Consider the following 18,983-nt stretch of genomic DNA (forward strand, 5'->3'; position numbering starts at 1 on the left):
GCCGTTGAAGGGAAAGAATACCAACCTCCGCAGTAACGCCGACCAGGGGCCAGTATCGCAGCGAGGGTTGAGGACTTCCCACACACGGGAAGTTTCCTGGAACTGCCTATTACATCGAGCGGCCTATGAGTTCCAGAGCTCACAAGAGATGCACGAATCATGATGGTGTCAGGCAGAATGAGATCACGAGCTAGCTTGGGCAGCAAGCCATCTCAGATCTAGCACCAGTAAACTGTTGATATCCGATCTGATGGAAACCCCAATCGCACGATCTCGACTGGTCCGTCTGCAGCCTCTTGCAGTGAGTGGGTAAGAGAGCCCAGTGCCAACTGCCACGGGGTTTCTTCGCGGCCCAATGCCAATGTCAGAATTGAAGCGCCATTGTTGGGGCGATTCGATGGGAAGAGCTCAATCCGACGTCGAGTCCCCGGTGAGGCACTTGGGCAGGTACGGCTCGCGGTGCACAAGATCGAGGGGCTCAGGAAGCTTCACAGGCATTGGCGGCGCAGTCGCAAGGCATGAGTTGCACTGTGCGCTTGAGGCAGTTATGTGACAACCCCAGGTTTCGCCTTTCTGCAGGAACCATTCTTGGCTCTGGGTTCGAAGTGGGGTGGGCGGGGTGAGTGGGGATAACGTTCTCGACTCCAAGTCGTCCGCACATGCCAAGCTCTCGTCAGCTCCCGTCCCTGGGAGCGGGCAGGGATAAGCTCCGCTCGGATCAGACAAGCCGAACCTTCAGTCCCTCACACCTCCACTCAACGTCCGCTTCCTCTAGGCTTTCACCGGAGTTGCTGCTGCTATCAGACACCGGTAGAAGGCCGCACTGCTACTTGGTACCCAAAGTGAGAAGTCAGACTGAGCTTGCTGCTGCGAGTATTAGCTGCCGTCAATCTAGGCTGTATTGGAATATTGGACGGGGAAACAAATGGGCGTCTCAAATTCAGGGACATAAGGTAACCAAAGCTTTCCCCTGACACATTCAATTGTACACCTTAGCTGCTGCGTAGAGAAGCTCATACAGGGGTATCCGAGTCACGCTTACTGCGACCGGTCCATACCGCACCTTAGGTCCCCCCGGTGGTGGGCAGTTTCTTTTTAGCCTCCAGAATCCATCTCGAAGAAACATCAGACCAATCCTTCGTTTGTCGTAGCAATCTCCCACTCAGATGCGTCTATCCCACCGCGGCTGCCCTTCCCTCAAACATAGCTTGTGTCAAAGGTTCGGATAGTCCACTTCCCGCGGATCCGTGGAGAGGGCCCCGGCGGTCCAGGGAGCCTTGCTTATCGTCAACCTCGACCTTGCCTGCTAGTGCAGCACGGATCCGTATATGCCTACGACAATGATGACTGCGTCCAGGTGGGGTCTGTGAACCTTCGTGGGGTACTAATAAACTGATGCGGGTGAGACCGAAGGTGGCGTTGACCTACCGTAGATGCGTATCTAAGGTAGGCTGGCAACCCTGTTATGATCTGGACTCGGAGTTCTATGAAAATTCCGATGCTAAACCGAGCCGCTCCGAGGAAGCCATTTTAGTGCGGCTCGGGCTTTCCCGAGGCTTGGGACATGGAGCCGTCGCTTCAGATGTTGACGCGACTGAGATCCGGCCTTAGTACCTACTTGATGTGTCGGTCTGTTGGCGAGACTGAGGAGGCTTCTGCCTGCAGCTTATGCATCTGAGTGGGACCCGACGCTTTCATGATAGTCCCATGGTCCTGAGTTGTCTGCGGTCCAAGGACGTGCCAGGCGGTCTCTACCCCCCTCTCCCGATCATTTGGTGAGAATCTTGAACATCAATTAGGTAGGTAGGTAGTAAGCAGCTTGGACTGGACACACAATCCATGCGGTCATAGAACATGGCAGCACTGCGCCTATCAACATCATAATCAGCGCGACATTTGCAAAAGGCTCTCGGAGGAAGCTCGATGGAGGGTAGTAAGTAAGAGTTAAGCCCCGTTTGTTTGTATCGTACAATACCGTGTGTTAGTGCGCCCAAATTTATCTGGCATCCAAGATTCACCCCTCAACTACCGCTCTTAGAAACGGGTTCAAGAGGCGACGCATCGTATCTGACCAGTCTGGATCCGCAGTCTCGGGTCCCGTTCAAATCGTCAAAGTCCGCGCAGACAGCTTGAGACATATGCAGTTTAGCCGACCGTGTCGCCACAACAACCAACACCTCAAACCCGAGTCCCCCCAACTTGCCGTGCTACTACTAATAGTAGCTATTAGTACCTCATTCTACGTCCAGTAGCAGCCGTAGACTACCTAGATAGGTAACTACCATAGGTATTGTACAATACAGTACTCTCAGCACGGCTCACGGCACGCCGCGCTCATTTCGCCTTCTTCTCGCCCAACGCCGTGGCCCGGACCCTGAATGCATCCAAGATGTCGTCCGCTGCAACATAGATCGCATATAGCGGTACCACAACCCATAAGCCATTGAAGAAGATCAAGAAGATCCACTTGTACATGAAGTTGCTCGTGTCGAGGTTGTGATTCCCCGTCAGCCATTCCGGCATGAAGGTCATGTAGCCTGCCAGTGTGCATGTCAGCCCTCTACCACTTGCAACCATCGCGTCCGAGGAGAACTCACCACCATAGATTTCAGCTGTCGCCAGCAGAATCATGACCAAGTTCGCCCTCGGGCTCTTCCGTGCAATGTCGTAGCACGCCAAACATGCCATACACCCGGCAAACAGCACCGTGATGATCTCAATGCTGAGGACGGTCTGGATTTAGTTTCCCTCCCGGTTAGCAACCCATCCGCACTCACACTCTAGTCTAGCCTCCGAATCGCCGTCTGAGAGTACGATTGACATACCAGGTCGACTCCCGCCCATCTATAATCCGCACGCGCGTACACCATCCACAGTTTCGCAAGCGGATTGTCCCCGCCCGCCTGCGCACCGTGCACGTGCTCGGTCGCCCCCGCGCCACGCCCTCCAAGATACATGGCCGGATCAGGCCAGTACCTCATACCGCCGACCCCGGTGTTCAGTTGAAGAGCTGGAGTGGAAGAGAACAGACAGTGGTACACGAAGCTGCCCTCGAGGATGAAATGGATCAGGGCGTCGAAGGCATGCCATACGAATAGGGCACGCAACCGCGCCGGAGTGGTATGCGGGTCCAGCACGCGGCGAGAGATGGCTAGCGCCGCAAGGAGAATGGCCACCGTTGAGGCTAGGGATGTGAGTGTGGTTTTGTCGAAGAGGGATGGAGGTGGTGGGTTTATAGACATCTTAGGCGGCACTTTGCCCACGCATGGGCAGATAAGTAGGGGACCTTCTAGATGGTTATGTCCAGAGTTGCGGTTGTGAATATTGAGGCTTTTCACTTCCAGGAGATGATGAGGTGGAGGGAATTTTGTGATTTCTGGTTTGAGCTGAAGATCGCCAAGCAGCATCGGACATGGCGACCTCCTGAGCGTTGCCTCGGCGACGAAATTACCGTAAATTACCAGTACAATACATGGACAATTACATATAAGCCCGGGCCTGACCTTGCCCGGAGATCACGCTTCATTATAGACGTTCCGCATTGTTACAGAAAACTAGGTGATTTCTTTCTATACAGCAGCAGCCACGCCATCGATTAGAACGATACTACCGTAGTATTTATCTAGCGGTTTAGAAAAGTATCGAGGTCAATATCCTATCTCCCATGAAATACGGTGAGAGGACCGGGTTTGCTTCATCAATTTGATGCAGGTACTTGTACAGTAGGTGGGTGTTAATGTCCATGATTGTACATAGCATATTTGGAACACTGCAAGCCCAGATCACAAAGATGCACCAGTTTGTGTTGGTTATGAGGTGGATTGTCTAGCTACTCAGAGCAAAGGGGTATTGTATGTCATCCTCATCCTCCTCTCCATGAACCGAAATCTCAGGACCGACAAAGAAAACCCCATCCCTTAGCAACGCGCTTCCAAGCCAAGCCATTATCGGGCTCCATGAAGAAGTTGATGTGAAATTGTCGTCACGTCATGATGGCAGGCGGAGAATTGATGGAGAGTCGCTGCTTAGTGGGTGGCGGCCTGCTTGTGGGCCTCGGCCGAGCTTTCATGGCCGTGCTGCTTGGCCTTGTCGGAGACGGCGTCACCAGCAGCCTGGAGACTGTTGTGTCGGTTAGCGAGATGTGCAACCGACCAAGTGAATGGGGAAGTATTTACCGAGTGCCGACACCAGCCTCGGAGCTCTTAGCGGTCTCCTTGTTGGCCTCCTTGGAAGCCTCGTGCGACTTGCCCTGGAGCTTGTCGGAGACGAAGTTGCCGGCGTTCTTGATGGTGTCCATGATGAATTAATTCGTTGGGTTGATCAAAGATCGAGATGGATTTGTGTGAAGTTGTGTGAAGTGATTTTTGTGGTTTGATTTGTTGAGTGGATGATGGGGAGAAAAAGAGAACTTCTGAGCAGCGGGAGGAAGAGGATTATATACACGACCGATCTCCTGTGTGGCAGCAGCTACAATTGGTATCAAATGGGAAGGATCGAGTGGCTCTTGTGTACGACTACTACGTCATACTTGGTTCTCAAGGTTCACGGCAAGACTTGGGCAGGTTGGCGGTTGGCGAGCAGCAACCTGTGACATCATTGTTCTCTCAAGAGAAGTTTCAAGCAGAGCCCTGATAGGTTCCCCGAAATCCACGATTGGGGCCAGTTCATTTCGGATTTGGACCTTCCTACGCTACATACAACTCGCGGCTCCCAGTTGCAACTTCCAAGGCCTTCCGTTTCATGTGATCTAATTAGCGTGGTCCAATACCTGTCTTGTGCCCTGAAGCCTTGCAAATCCCATGTACCTTTTGCTATTCAGCACGTTGGTTGAACTGAATATTTGTGACGCTATGACGTGCATGTATGAAAGGTCTAGACCTGCGCCTTGCTATCATCGGTGCAACATCCGGCCCGCCCCAAATGCGGAGGAACCAAAATCAGTTTGACGCAAGCGGGTCCTCCCGTTTTCACCCCAAAGACTCTAGTTGATTGGTCGCCTGGAGCCATTATTGCCACTATGACGCAATCGCTCAAGGCAAGCTTTCACTTGCCCCACAGCCCCGGCAAACCCATCAGCCAAGCAGGCGCGGGGAGTCTCTTCCGACAAATTCAGAAGTACGGTTATTAACGCCAAAAGTATCGACTGTTGAGGCAATTGACCCCAATGAGGTCATCGCGACTTCGGCAAAAGTCTTGGCTAGGTAGGTACCTGGTAGGTACCGACTGCGCCATAGTATCCCACAGCCACAATGCTTCTGTGTTTGTGCCTACCTATTCTAGCTACCTACCTACAGTTATGTGACACGCGGACAACTCATATATATGGCATAATATTCGTTATTTTGATTTGGTAGGTAGCCTTGAAGGCTTCGGCGTGTCAGAAATCACAGAGCTAATAAGGCACGTCGGTAGAGAAACCGAGGTCCACGGGTTCGTCATGCAATCAAATTCAAAGCGCCCTGTGTCTCCCGAAGGACCCGACGGGTACTGCTTAGTACGTGGCACCCGATAACCGGAAGGCCGTTCACCATGTCGTACGGATCGCATTGAAACTGAGGGCATCAAGGCGATGACGGAGTGTCATTCTCCGATGACTGACCTAGAGGTCGAAACCATGCTTGTTACGTCGTTTGAGGAAGACATCATCGTGTTCTGGACGTTGATTGTTTGCAACTACGTTGCAAAGCACACAGAATCTGTCCAGCTTGACAGAACTTGAAGTTACATGGTTCAAGTTCGCGTTCAGAGCGGAAATCCCGTGGTCTCCAGGTCAGATACGTCCTGGCCACGGTTTTGGGTTTGATTAAGTACCTCCTAGACCTTCAGCCAAATTTCCCGGGTTATCTTAGGTACTCGGGTGAGGTAAGAGAATCACGGGTCTTGTCTGTTAGTGCCCGCGGCATGGCGATGTTTGTCAAGCCCCCTGAAGCCCTCGCATCGCACGCAGCTTTCGTCTCGGTCGCTGATACAGGAAAGTTGTAGATGGAACATGTGGTATCAAACGACTGATAATTTGAACCGTATCCTCTTTGTGTCCCTCTTCCAAGTGTAAGGCGCAGCCACTGAGTCGATGTAGAACCTCAAATGGCTCGACAGACACTGGTACCTCCTGGAAATGAACATACCGCGGTGTCATATGTATCAGCCGTAGCTTCCGTTCAAGGGCACCTAAAGTACCGTAGATAAGGTAGGGAGCTAGGTGACTTGGCACTCTCGCCATACCATCATGATGGGAACACTGTGAGTTAGGAGTTTGCCTTGCCGGACAGTAACGGGACCCTATCGGATCGAGCAATGGTTATACACCAACATTTGCCATAATTTCTATCGCCGGTGGGAACTCGGCGTGTTCGACAAGAGTCCCGCATATTCGCTCGTGATACCAATTTCTGGGAGATTGTCAGTATGGCAGTAGGGACAAGGGTGATTGGCATCACTGAGGGCACTTGCTCTTCACATGCTTGGCCATGCTGGTGGATTGAAAATGCTCCCGTTGGTTCCGATGGGAATTTCAAGCCGGTATGACACAAGTCCGCCGAGGCACTTGACGAGATAAAGTTGGGGAGAGACTTGATGTATTGGGCTGGGACCCGGACAATGCTTCGTCCTGGCGGCGAGACCATTTTTACTACACCTAGTTGTCCTCTCCTCAAAATGACGACTTCTGTTGAACTTGATGGTCGAATTACAATGCTTACAGTGCAGAGGCCTGAGAGAGACTTGATTTACCCGAGCGCTCGACGTATGGGTTCGGAGTTCCATACTGGCAGACGATACCTTAGTAGGTAGACTGACATTGTTATCTAGAACTTCGGGTCCTTTCACAATGCCATCAATAAGATCTCTTCGTTTGGGAATATAAAGAGGGTAGTGTCTTAACCAGAGGTCGCTCTATTCCCTTCTGCTTTTTAACCGTAACGGCCAATCCTTGTATTCGGTGAGCTGCCACGTGTTTAGTGGAAGTTGATCCTTAACATGAATGCAATTTAGGTCAATCAGCATGGAATACGATATGCGGAGGGCTGAGCCGAGAAACAACTGAAAATCAAAGAACGTGATAACATTGACTTACAGAGCTTCGAGGGAGCCGTGGGGGCTTAGCTCCAACCCTAACCCGGATGCTTACATGTACTAAGGACAGTAAACGGATACCGTGACAGATACAATGCATTACTATTAGTAGTATCATGCGGGGCCTTCCGGTGTTCTCGAACAGTTCCAGTACTGAACCGATCACCACCGAGTGAGATGACCAAAGAGTGAAAGACTGATACTTACACACGCCAATTGCGTTCATGGCCTTCGGTGCGATGGATCGACTGACCACTCTGACTGATCGGATGCGAGAAGTATTGGCAACCTTGCCCATGACTTCGGAGCAGTGGATGCCGGAAGTCTGGAAGGAGATGATCAACGCAACCGCATTGCTCGCTCTGCTCTCCTCGGTTGCCACGGTGGCGCCGGTCGCGAACATGACTGTTTACCGGGCAGATTTGTCCATCAGTCCGTCGGTTTTACCTCCTCCCGGATCCTCATCGCAAGGTGAAGAGATCATTCGCCAGTTCGTCAACCTCAGCCGGTTGACAGATTGGAGACTGGTAGACAAGATCAAGTTCGAGGGTGACACCTTCGAGCCCGAAGGGATTGTGCGCCTCGGTGATGATCGATACTTTGTCTCTGCTGTTGATGATATCAACAGAGCCTCCGGGGACGGCTTCGCGCACATGATGGTGTTTGATGGGAAAGGCAGCCGCATTGTCGATGCAACAATCACCGAGGCAGGGGCCGCCGAGTATCACAATGGCGGTATCGACTACGACGGCACGTTCATATGGGCAACGCTTGCGCAGTACCGCCCCGACTCTACCGCCACCCTCGTCAAGATACGGCCCGATACCTTGCAGCCGGAACCCGTCCTCTGCATCGGGGACCATATGGGAGCGGCAATCCGCGATGTGTCCAACGGGAACATATTGACCCTGAACTGGGGTTCCCGCCGCGCCTCGATCTGGAACCTGAATTACAAGCCTGCAGCCCCGCCCGCCCATACTCCTCCGAGAGCCGTGATCAAGAATCCCAGCCATTTCACCGACTATCAGGACTGCAAGTTCTTGGGCCACTCTCAGCGATATGGATTCCGCCCAGTCATGCTGTGCTCTGGCATCACCAACCTCTACAACACGACCATTGGAGGCGTCGCGCTGGTCGACATGGAATCCATGATTCCCGTGTACGAAGTGCCGCTTACCATGGTATCGGACCGTGGCGTGTTGGTGACCAAGAATCCGATGGACGTCGCCATTGTTGATGGCCGCTTGAGGCTGTTCTTTCTGCCTGATGAGCGGAACTCCACACTCTACGTCTATGAGCCTGTGTGAAGTGACCTCACCGTGTCCGACATGGAGATCCCGGATGGTGTGCTTTGAGCGGCCAATAGCTTATGTCGGTGAATCGCCATGTTGCTGCCCTAGTGGCAGGAAGCCGAAAGGGGCGTAGGACTTGGGGTTGTCTTATCTGGCCTTGGGACTGAGTCGGCTTGACAGGGTAGAGGCCGAGCCTGTTCAGTTGTCATGCTTTTTGCTGCCTCCATCCCACCTTTTGCCCGGTCTCCTGGTTTAGATAATGTGGCAGCCGTCTTGTTCTCTTGGCCCCCCCTGCTTGACCGTCGATAGGTACGTTAGGTACCTGAGCGTTCTGCAAGTTCAAAGACAAGCACGCTAGACGTGGTCACCCTGGACGCTCAGCGTGACAACGGCTACCTGGTACATCATGATGCTCCAGCCTGATTCGTGTATTCAGACTCGCCACCGATTAGCTTTGTTGTGTCAATGACCCAACGACCAAGAGGCTGAGCCGGACGCCCGTACCACTCAAGGAGTCAAGGGCCGGTATGGTTCGTCATAGCTACGCCTTCCGCAGCGGCTCGCCCCGCCCCGAAAGTCTACAATCCGCCGCGACGAGCAAATCTCGACGCACTCGAAGCCCATCTCGTTAATGTAGATTACGGCCCAGTGGTCGTATGGTGGTTAGTTGGCTTCAACGGTCGTGGGAAACGTTGGACCGACCGTCATCGGTTAATATTCTTCTCGGCTGACCGCGCTATATGCATAGTACCTGCCACGGAAAGGGAGAATGAGGTTGGAAGCGGTGCTGAGATGACTCGGAAAAGGGAAGTTCAACGATTGAAGGTGTTACTAGAAGTCAACAGATACTGACAGCGTCATTATCTTGTATGTATGTACCGTGTATAAATGCAATAACGTTCCCTAGCCGTATTGACAAAACTGGAGCGAAATCAAGCTCTAATAACCGGTCTGCCAATTGCAACCTTGTAAACATACCTTGGCTATGTGTAAATTACCCGTCTAGGTTTCTGTCGTTACCAAACCCTCCGTCTATGTAAGATACCTGTGTATGTATGATTTCTTTCGCGGCAAAAGCTTGGCGTGTGGGTGAACGTGGTGATTGTGGCACGTGCCCGCAGTTCCCCTCGCCATCTGCTCACTCACCGCCTTCGACGGGGCGGAAGCCTCACTTAACTCGGTGTATGATGCAGGAAGACAACAATCTTCATAGGTGATGTCGAAAGATGAGGAAAACGCCAACTCCCAGTATTGGGGAAGTAATATGAGGAGCTGTATTTGTAAAAGCTTCGCTGTTGACAACTGGTAGTTAACACTTAGTGTAATCTGACTGTGCGATACCTTCTCCCATTGAAAGCAGGTTCTTGTTCCGGTATCCAGCAGCTGCGTCACTGTCCGGAAGCCGATAGGCTCGTCGAATGTTCTACAAGCTCCGCCAACACGACTTCTCGAAAGGCGTTACTGTTACAAGCCTCGCCTCTCCTCTTGTCTGGAAACTCCGAGTCGCCTGACGAGAGCCTCGTTTGAACTTTTGAAGAGAGATCCTTCTTCTCCTTCCGTGATCATTGCACTCGACATCAGCTGTTGTGTGCTAGTGCTCCGCAATTGCCACGAAGCATCCAGAGCTATCTGGAGCTTTCACCTGGCTACCATTGCTACCGTGAGAGCATTGCAGTTCATTTGCCCATTCCATTTACTACCTAGTACCTTACCTTCTAAGCTGCAAAGAGCAACCTGCAGCAGCTAGATATCCACACCACGCATTTTCCAATTTGGCGTCGACATAACCTTGCATATTCTGCAACCCGACCCCATTAGCAGGGACGCAGGACAGCTCACTCCGCACACGACTTACTCTAGACATACCCGAACCTTCAAAAACAACAGACCACCTTAACCAAACTTTCCTCAAGACATCCTCAGAAACCGCCCAAGATGGTCAAGGAGACAAAGCTCTACGAGCAGCTGAATATAAGCCCCACGGCTTCTCAGGACGAGATCAAGAAGGCATATCGGTAAGCTCACAGCCCAATCCCATCCGGTGCTTTCCTTCGGCAGCTCGTCGAGACGTGCGGCATGGAATGTTAAGACATGCAGCTTCTTTCCACATGAAGCTCTCTCGACACTTCTCCAGTGCCGTATCCTCGCTTGAGCTGTCGTCTCTCCATTATCGCATGTTGAGTTGAACCCCACTGGGCTAACCCCTCACTTAGGAAAGCAGCCCTAAAGTACCACCCCGACAAGAACAAGGACAACCCGGAAGCCGCCGAGAAGTTCAAGGAGGTCTCGCAAGCATATGAGATTCTTTCGGATCCAGAGAAACGCAAGACCTATGACCAATTCGGCCTCGAGTTCATCCTCCGCGGCGGCGTCCCACAACCCGATGGAACTGCTGGCCCGAACCCCTTCGCCAGCGCTGGAGCCGGTGGCATGCCGGAAGGCTTCGCGTCCTTCTTCACCAACGTCGGGGGCCCGGGTGCGGGCGGCGGCGGTGGCCAGCGCTTCTCATACGGCTTCAACTTCACCGACCCGGACGACCTCTTCCGGAACACCTTCCGTGACAGTGGCCTGGGTAGCGATTTCTTCGACGACTTCCTAAGCGGGGCGCGCTCGACGACATCTTCTTCCGCGGGGGGCGGGCGGACCCGCATGCGGACATCCTTTGGCGACAGTACGCGCAGCGCGCGGGCGCCGACGCCCGAGGTGACGACGGTGGAGCGGCCGCTGCCGCTGTCGCTTGAGGACATGTTCACGGGCGTCACGAAGAAGATGAAGATCAAGCGCAAGACGTTTGACGAGACCGGCAAGCGCACCCAGACAGATACGGTGCTCGAGGTCCCCATCAAGCCTGGCCTGAAAAAAGGTAGCAAGATCCGCTTCAAGGGAGTTGGTGATCAGGAGGAGGGTGGACAACAGGATTTGGTGTTCATCGTCGAAGAGGTAAGCAGCGCCCTCCGCTGTTCTCCCCCATATCACCGTCGTATTCGGCGATCGATATTGACCTGCTCAATCACAGAAACCACATCCGCTCTTCGTCCGCGACGGCGACGACATAATCCACACCGTCGATCTCGACCTGAAGGAGGCCCTGACCGGTTGGAAGCGAACTATCACAACCATAGACGGCAAGCAACTCAACATTGACAAGGCGGGCCCCACGCAACCAGGTAGCTCGGATTCTTACCCGGGGTTGGGCATGCCCATATCCAAGAAGCCCGGGCAGCGCGGCAATTTCATCGTCAAGTATAATGTCAAGTTCCCTATGACGTTGAGCCCGATGCAGAAGCAACGGTTGAAGGAGATTCTGTGAGCTCCTTCTCCCACTCTGCCAGCTTCTGTCATTGGAACGGCAATTTGGGAATGGTTGCGTAGCACATGGGTTAGCTTATTGGTTTTTTTCCCTCGGCACATACATACAGCAAATCATGACAGGGGCGTTTCTGGAGTCTTTTGACGGTGCACTTTCTGGTTGGCTGGTGAGCGGAATGGAACGAGAACTGGGAGGGAGGGAGATTGGGGTTCAAGCGACGGTTAGCATACCGCCGCAACAGTACGACCCTCCCGCGCCGCGCTGCCATCTAGAATGGTTGGATTCTTTCTGGTAGGCATGACGCTGGGAAACTTTAGTTGGGCCCTTGATTAGCGACGCATTATTACGAAATTGATGAATGAATAAGCCGAGGTTTTGGAAGCAGGTTTGCTATAGAGTAATATATCTTGCATATCTGGCTGTGGAACTATGATTCCCATCAATGTCTTCGAAGCGATATCGGGTCGTAAATGTGTGTGGTTTGTTCGAAGAAAGCCTCTTTCTCAGGGCGCTCTACTATCATACCAGCGAGGTACCGAGCTTTCTCATGCTGGCATGAGTCGAATCCACTGGCATTCCACATACGCCGCCATCTAAGGTAGTTGATCGTTATCCGAGCTGCCTTCCACTCTTCAAACTCCTCTGGAATGGCTCGCGTGAGGTCAAGCGGCGGTCCACTTGTGCTTTTATTACCAGTATACACTACTACATTCGAAGGATTGCTCCAACGCAGGGTTTCTTCAGACCAAATCACGCTTCTCCCTGCAGCAGCCATAGCGTCCATACAAAAGGCAACGAGTGAGCGGGCCATTGGTAGGCTGTGACATAAACAAGCATTGCCATCTGATGTTTCGCATCTCATCCGCCCCCATACTGCCCTGATGCCGGATCCTTCCACGCTTATTGCATACCTAGTATGGGCCAAAAGCAACCAGTGCCGCTCAGTCTAGTGTCTCCTCGCCGAAAGTAAACGCACATCCACAAGTAATAAACGTAGTGCGTATCCAAGAAACTAGTAGAGCAGTGAAGAAACGAAGTCCCTCCGAGACCTAGGCTCGTTTTGTTTCAAACAATTGGTTGGGGTATGTCAAGTGACCAAGAAAAAGCCCCTTTTCCCTACCGATTCAGTACCGGGATGCAGAGAGATGCCAAATCTAGGGCCATATCAACCAATCCCAGAATCCGCCTTTGGGTATATGAATGGAAATTCGGACTGAAAGAACAGAATGATGAACAGAATACGTAGTAGCAATAACCGCCGGCACCTACCACTTGAGCTGGGCGACACGCGTTTTCAGATCTGGCGTGCCGGTCTTCAGGTTCCTCGAGCCGACCTGTATCGCCACCTTGCGCTTACGCAAGTCAAATTCGACTGCCCTGACCATGACCCGCTTCTCTTCGGGTATGGGCATCGCTGAGCGCTGTTGTCGCTGCTGCTGCGGAGAGCGGGGGCCAGGGAGCGAGCTGCTGCTTGAACCAGCGTAGGACGGGGTAGGGGAGGTCTCCCATCGGCCGTTGCCGTACTCTGCATAGGACCCGCTTTGAGGACTGCCATTGCTCGTCGAAGGACGGGACGGCATTTGAACGGGGCTGGAGCCGGGAGTCGGGATCGCGTTGCCATATCCGGAGCCGTCGAAGGGATCGACGTCCTCCTCCTCAACCTCGGCAATCCAAATGCCAATCCGCGCCGCGAGTTCGCTGTCCCACATCCCTTCCCTGCGAGCACTGCTCCTAAGCAGCTGGATGGCTTGCCGGCGGATATGTGGCTCGCGGCACTTGGTAGCGACGACGAAGAGCGGCGGAACGATGCCCAGGTCGGCGCTGAAGCTGGGTTTGATGTGGCGGGCGGCGTACTCGCGGCCGCCAAATATGTCGGGCTGTCCGTGGTGCTGGTGGCGGCAGAATTCTGGATCGGGGCACCGCCTGGCTGCCGCCCGCCTCTCCTCGTCACCGACGACCTCGAGAGCGAGGTCGACGATGCCCTTGAAGTAGGGCACAAATTTGTCGAAGTGCATCTCGCTGTCACTGAAGGTCATTAGGAAGAGAATCTTGCCCATGAGCTGAAACATCTTGAGCACGGCGATGGCGGCCTTCTCCTGGCTGCTTATGCCCGGAGCTGTTCGTGAAGAGAGGATTGGGTCGAAGGCTTGGGACCAGGCCTCTATGTCCGTTTTGAAAGAAATACCGTAGTGCTGCAGTGACGTGGGCAGCACGCCCATGACCCCGTTTTGTGCCTGGGCGAACATAACCTCGGTGAAGCGTAGCATGCGCTCGCAAAGCTTATCCCAAGCTACTCGAGCTTCCATGACGGATGCGAATCGGTCTGGAATAGCATCCCGGCTGATCCCTATTGGTGACGAGGCATCGGAAGAGGGCGAGGTCGGCTCTTGCGCGCGATTGGAGATCAAGCGCACAACATACGGCTGAGGGAAGTGGAACGCCATGTCGTAGGATTTCGCCTGTATCGCTAGCCGGGTGAACATCTGGGTGAGCTCCTCTTCCGCTGGCTCATCCGACGAAGCGAAGAAGTCCCGCCTTCTAACCCTTCTTTCAGCCCGCAACCGTTCCAGCAACTCCAAGCCTGCCTGGATTTGGCGAATGGCTGCTTTGTGATCGCCGACGAAGGAGTCGAAGCAAGCCAGCAGCACACTTGCCATCAACATGGTCCTCTTTGAAGTTGTCTCGGTCGAGTCGACGACTCTCTGGATAGCGTGGGAGTAGTGGTTGAAGGCCGTCTCCCAGTGCCGCCTTGCATTGTCCACCGGATCGCTATCCGGGTACGGGGATGACGGTGGGGATTCGTTCGACTTCTCCAGCGTCTTGTATAACGCGCCCAGCGCGATGACGGCGTGGCGGATAGCTGGCGCAGAGTGGCATTCTTGCAAAACACTGCGGGTCCAGAACGCCGAATCAAAGAAGCCCGAGAGCTCGTTTGCTGTGTGCTCACGGAACAGGTTGAAGTACTGGGCTTCCTGGTGGCTGAAGGGGAGATCCATTGACGGGTGGTACAGCATCACGACGGCGCTGGGTGTACTTGGCGTCATGGGCGGCGTGGTCCGTCGATGGTATTTGACGGCGCGCCTGGTAGGCAGCGGGATGAGCTCGCGGTTGGGTGGCCGCGCCGAGGCGCTTGGTGCCGCGGCTTCGAGCGGCTTCGGCGCGATCTTGATTTCTCCGAATTTTACTTTATCACGAGGAGGCGGTGGGTAGCCGGAGCATATCTTCTTCGAACGGATACAGTTTGCGCACGCAGGCCGTTGCTCGTCACATTTGATTCTCCTCTGCCTGCAAGTCCCCGACGTCAGCGCCGCTACGCGCATCTCGAGGCGGATCCTCTAGGAGCGCACAGGAATGCAGTCGAGAGCTTGCTTACTTGCAGTTATTACACCCGGTTTTGACCTTTGGCCTACTTGTCCTCAGCCGCTTTGGCTTCTGCGCAGCATCTCCGGACGCATCTGGGTTGCTGGTAGCCAGAGCCTGGGCCGTCGCAGCACCCATTGTCGATGCCATGACAGCAGAATGGCTGTTTGACTCTGAGGTCCTTCGGCTTATTGGAGTGAACGGCACCTAATACGTCGTTTCGGAATGGTTTCAAGACCGAAAACCCTCCAACATCCAATTGGGACGCCGAAGATTTCTGTGGCTTGTCGTCAAAGAACCACCAGAACAATGAAGCTCGTCCCTGGTAAGAGCCGCGGAGCCTTCCGGATCTGCGCCAGCCTAGGTAGTCCGCACGATGGGCGGGCGTCGCATGCAAGTCATTGAGCGGTGGGAAACGGTCCGCAACAGTAACCGATATCCGGCACACAAAATTCTAATATATGTAGGCAGAATGGGACTCGGTTGGTGGGGAGGACGACACTCGAAAATGACAAGGGGTACGGAGTAGTAAGGTCCAGGTCCGGGGCGAGGCTTGGGAACTCTTATGAGTTCGATTCTGTTTGGTCACCCCTGGGCCCTGCACCGGCCTCTGCAGCCGACCAGCCCGTCCACTGTATTGCAGGGATCAGACTGCGGATGCTCTGCGGCTCGCTCAGTACCCCTGCAAGTCCTGGAAATGCTGCGAGGATCCAAAGGTTCGTGGGGTTGATAACCGAAGAGTTTTTGTTCGCCGGGAATCAATCGCGTCAGCTGTGACCGGTTCTCCTGGGGCGCTGCACTGAAGGTCAACCTAGAGAATTGTCACTGCGTATCACGAGCCGAAGGGTTGATCATTGATACTCTCATGGTGACCAGGGTGCCACACGCCATCACTTCTTGGATGTCTCACTTTAATGGCTCGCCAGGAAGCCGGAGGATTGGCTCGTTGAGCAGGTTTTGGTTTACTGCCGAGATTCCATCATCGCTGATGGTGCAAGCTACTCGGACCTACTAGTAGGCATTGTACGGACACCAACGTACGTACATATCAGTTGTTCCCATTCATTGACTTCAACTGGGAAGCACTGCGCCCACCCCGGAAGCCAGTCCGTCCAGCGCAAAGCCACAGCACACTAAGAATGACCCGCGTGCCTGCGTTACCTCGGCCAGGGAGCACCGCCCCCGGAGCTTGCATCTCGCAGGTTGCAACTTCCTAGTGCGGTAAGTAAGACAATAAAGAAAGACGCACTCAGCGCTCGGGGAGATGGACGCCGTAGGGTTCGAGGAATCAACCTGGTTGGGCGGTTGCTAACCGAACCTGGGCAAGTGGGGAACAAGGGCTCGTAGGGCTGAAAGACTCGCATGGCTACGACTGCTACGAGTACCGTATCCATAGACCACGGTTCAGAATTTCAACTGCAATCACGGACGTGTCTGACTGGGTATTTCCCTCCCACTCGTGAGCAGACGCCCGTGGAGCGGAGGCCTCGAAGGATCCTTCAGCCAGCTTCTCTCCAAGCTTAGGTCCTCGGCATCCGCCATGACTGGCCTTATCCAAGGCAGAGAGATGGAGCGCAAAATCGAGAGACGGGCAGAGATAGCGCTTCGGTCGGCATTCGGGAAGGGTTCCTCGGGTATACTGTGTTGCGTTATTCCGTTACGCATAACTAATCGGTCCGTTCACATGCTCGCAGATTCGGTTTAGCTCGTTATCGGCTTTGGTGGAAGGATTCAGCCATCCCGCAGCGGCGAGGAGGCAACCCGCTCTGCTGGAACTGGTTCGTCAATCGTCTGCCTTCGCCTGACGGACTCTTGGGGGAGACCGGCAAATGCTCCTTACAGAGCTGCCCTTTACGAGAGCGGGCGAGAAGATTGGTGGCATAACTAACGGTGATATGAAACGAGCTCAAATATCACTTCTTGTGACTGCCACGTTGTGGTACCTCAGACCTTGTCGACTCATCACGAATGGCGACACAGACACGTTGGAGAACCGGGGCATTGCAACATCCTAGGGTGCCAGTGAACAACGGGCGGTGCGATTCTCTCATCCACGCTCGTTGCTCATGGTAGCACAGCCCATCCCCGCATGGAGAGCTCCCTGCAGGCTTGGCGTCCTTCCCCTGCCGGGGTCATTCTCCTGGATTTCCCTTTTCTGGATAGGTACCTACTAGCAGTTTCAAGGTTGCTGTTGCGATATTTTCCGGCCCTGCGCAGCAAGTCTAGCGAGAAGGCATGATTTTGGGTAGGTTCCTAAGGTATACTACACTTGAGAATCCTTGGAGCCCCAGTTGAATCTGAGCTAATTGTTTCCCGGTATCGAGATCCGCTTAGCGCGGAGGCGCTACTGTGGGAGGAAACCACCAAGTCGTCTTGGCATTGCATTTGACGGCACAGGTAAGAACAACATAAGGCCGGGCAGGTAGAACAATGGCCGGGCAGCCAAACAGATATGGTAAAACGCATCAAACTGGCCAAAACAGCGTTTTCTGGGCTTTTTGGGCCATTTTACATAGTTCCATAGATTCGGGCACTTCGAATTACCTTATTCCAAGTGCCCGTAGTCACATGCGCGTGCGCGATAGCCCTGTCCGCTATGGTATGTCAACCGGGTTCGCAATCCGGTATGTCAACCAGGTTCGCGATATGGTAGGTCGATGGTATTCGCGATCGATACGTCGACGGCATTCGCAATACGGTATGTCAGTGGCAATTGCGATATAGTATGTTAACCAAGTTAGTACTACTATGCGAATAGAACTAATATATCATATTACAAGCCTTCGGTAGATAGTTAATCCTAATATACTATCTTGCGAATGCTGTTGATACCGCATTGTGAACGCGGCTGATATACTATATCGCGAATGCCATCAACATACTCGATTACAAATACTATTAATCCACGGCACCACGAGCCTAGTCGACATACCCGATCGTGAATGCCACCGACATACCGTACCACAAACCCAGTCAACATACCCAATCGCAAATGCCACTGATATACCGTATCACGAATGCCATCGACCTACGGCACCATAAACGTAGTCGACATACCTAATCACGAATGCTACCGACATACTATATCACGAACCTGGTTGACATACCGCATTGCGAACCTAGTCAGGGTAATACGCGCGTGTACATGGTATTTTAGATGCGTAAATGGTTAGAATACCGTAATTCGAGGTCCTAGAATCCATAGAAATGCAATAAATCTATCAAACCTTTCAAAAATGCTCTGTTTTGGCCAGTTTGATGCGTTTTACCATATCTGTTTGGCTGCCCGGCCATTGTTCTACCTGCCCGGCCTTATGTTGTTCTTACCTGTGCCGTCAAATGCAATGCCAAGACGACTTGGTGGTTTCCTCCAACAGTAATTACCGTGCCAACACCCGCTAACCTGTTAAAGCATAGATAACCTTGGCACCCCAACCGTCCCAAGAGCCCGGGAGAGCTCGCTCACCGCCTCTCTTGTGCTGGAACGCAACTGATGAGCGCAGCAACTCTCAGCAATGCCACCCCCAGCCCAAATCGTGGCGCAGTCCCTTCCGGAAGATCGTGATCGGACGACAACGGTAACAAGACTTGTGCGAGACTGTGGGCGTGCTCCATCAATGCCCATAGCGACTGGCGTGACACGCTGACTGTCTCTTCGCGTCAAGCCCACCCAACGTCCCGTTTGGGTATCAACCTTCAATCGTGCCGGCGGCGCAATCTGTTTCCGCTTTCGAGTACTGTGGCCAGGACACGTCCAGGCCCGCGGCGGCCGGAGATGAGACGGCGATGGCCGAGCCAGGGGACCAGACGTGAATGATTCCCGGTGGCTTGGCTAGGGTTGGGGTAGGGCTGAAGTCAACTGTGAGGTGGGTTCACATGTTGGCCCATGACTTCAGTGCCGGAGTGCAGGATGCAACTTGCGCCGATCGACTGCGGGTGGCAATCCAGGG

The 18,983-nt window shown here is 53.5% G+C and overlaps 5 protein-coding genes across 5 annotated transcripts; 2 read left to right on the top strand and 3 right to left on the bottom strand.

Moving 5' to 3' along the window:
* Nucleotides 1-1,907: 1,907 nt before the first annotated feature.
* Nucleotides 1,908-3,462, bottom strand: B0T15DRAFT_525404 (cholestenol delta-isomerase-like protein). The gene is made up of 3 exons (XM_062868841.1): nt 2,826-3,462; nt 2,598-2,733; nt 1,908-2,537 (listed from the first exon to the last, which is right to left on the bottom strand). Exons 1-3 carry the CDS (start codon nt 3,405-3,407, stop codon nt 2,335-2,337), a joined length of 921 nt encoding a protein of 306 aa, XP_062724603.1. The 5' UTR covers nt 3,408-3,462; the 3' UTR covers nt 1,908-2,334.
* Nucleotides 3,463-3,685: 223 nt separating this feature from the next.
* On the bottom strand, nt 3,686-4,596 carry B0T15DRAFT_525407 (glucose-repressible protein Grg1). Its single transcript, XM_062868842.1, has 2 exons — nt 4,176-4,596; nt 3,686-4,119 (listed from the first exon to the last, which is right to left on the bottom strand). Exons 1-2 carry the CDS (start codon nt 4,295-4,297, stop codon nt 4,026-4,028), a joined length of 216 nt encoding a protein of 71 aa, XP_062724604.1. The 5' UTR covers nt 4,298-4,596; the 3' UTR covers nt 3,686-4,025.
* Nucleotides 4,597-7,310: 2,714 nt separating this feature from the next.
* On the top strand, nt 7,311-8,378 carry B0T15DRAFT_483401 (uncharacterized protein; the record flags this gene model as incomplete). Its single annotated transcript, XM_062866161.1, has 1 exon — nt 7,311-8,378. The coding sequence occupies one exon, from the start codon at nt 7,311-7,313 to the stop codon at nt 8,376-8,378; it is 1,068 nt and encodes a 355-aa protein (XP_062724605.1).
* Nucleotides 8,379-10,204: 1,826 nt separating this feature from the next.
* B0T15DRAFT_119867 (DnaJ domain-containing protein) lies at nt 10,205-11,708 on the top strand. The gene is made up of 4 exons (XM_062861611.1): nt 10,205-10,378; nt 10,461-10,496; nt 10,577-11,303; nt 11,380-11,708. Exons 1-4 carry the CDS (start codon nt 10,299-10,301, stop codon nt 11,671-11,673), a joined length of 1,137 nt encoding a protein of 378 aa, XP_062724606.1. The 5' UTR covers nt 10,205-10,298; the 3' UTR covers nt 11,674-11,708.
* A 1,220-nt stretch (nt 11,709-12,928) lies between these two features.
* Nucleotides 12,929-15,390, bottom strand: B0T15DRAFT_119910 (uncharacterized protein). The gene is made up of 2 exons (XM_062861612.1): nt 15,047-15,390; nt 12,929-14,958 (listed from the first exon to the last, which is right to left on the bottom strand). The coding sequence occupies exons 1-2, from the start codon at nt 15,181-15,183 to the stop codon at nt 12,939-12,941; spliced, it is 2,157 nt and encodes a 718-aa protein (XP_062724607.1). The 5' UTR covers nt 15,184-15,390; the 3' UTR covers nt 12,929-12,938.
* Between the last annotated feature and the right edge of the window lie 3,593 nt (nt 15,391-18,983).

The sequence above is a fragment of the Chaetomium strumarium genome (genome assembly GCF_033439665.1).
Source record: "Chaetomium strumarium strain CBS 333.67 chromosome Unknown B0T15scaffold_2, whole genome shotgun sequence".
In the NCBI taxonomy this organism is placed as follows: Eukaryota; Fungi; Ascomycota; class Sordariomycetes; order Sordariales; family Chaetomiaceae; genus Chaetomium; species Chaetomium strumarium.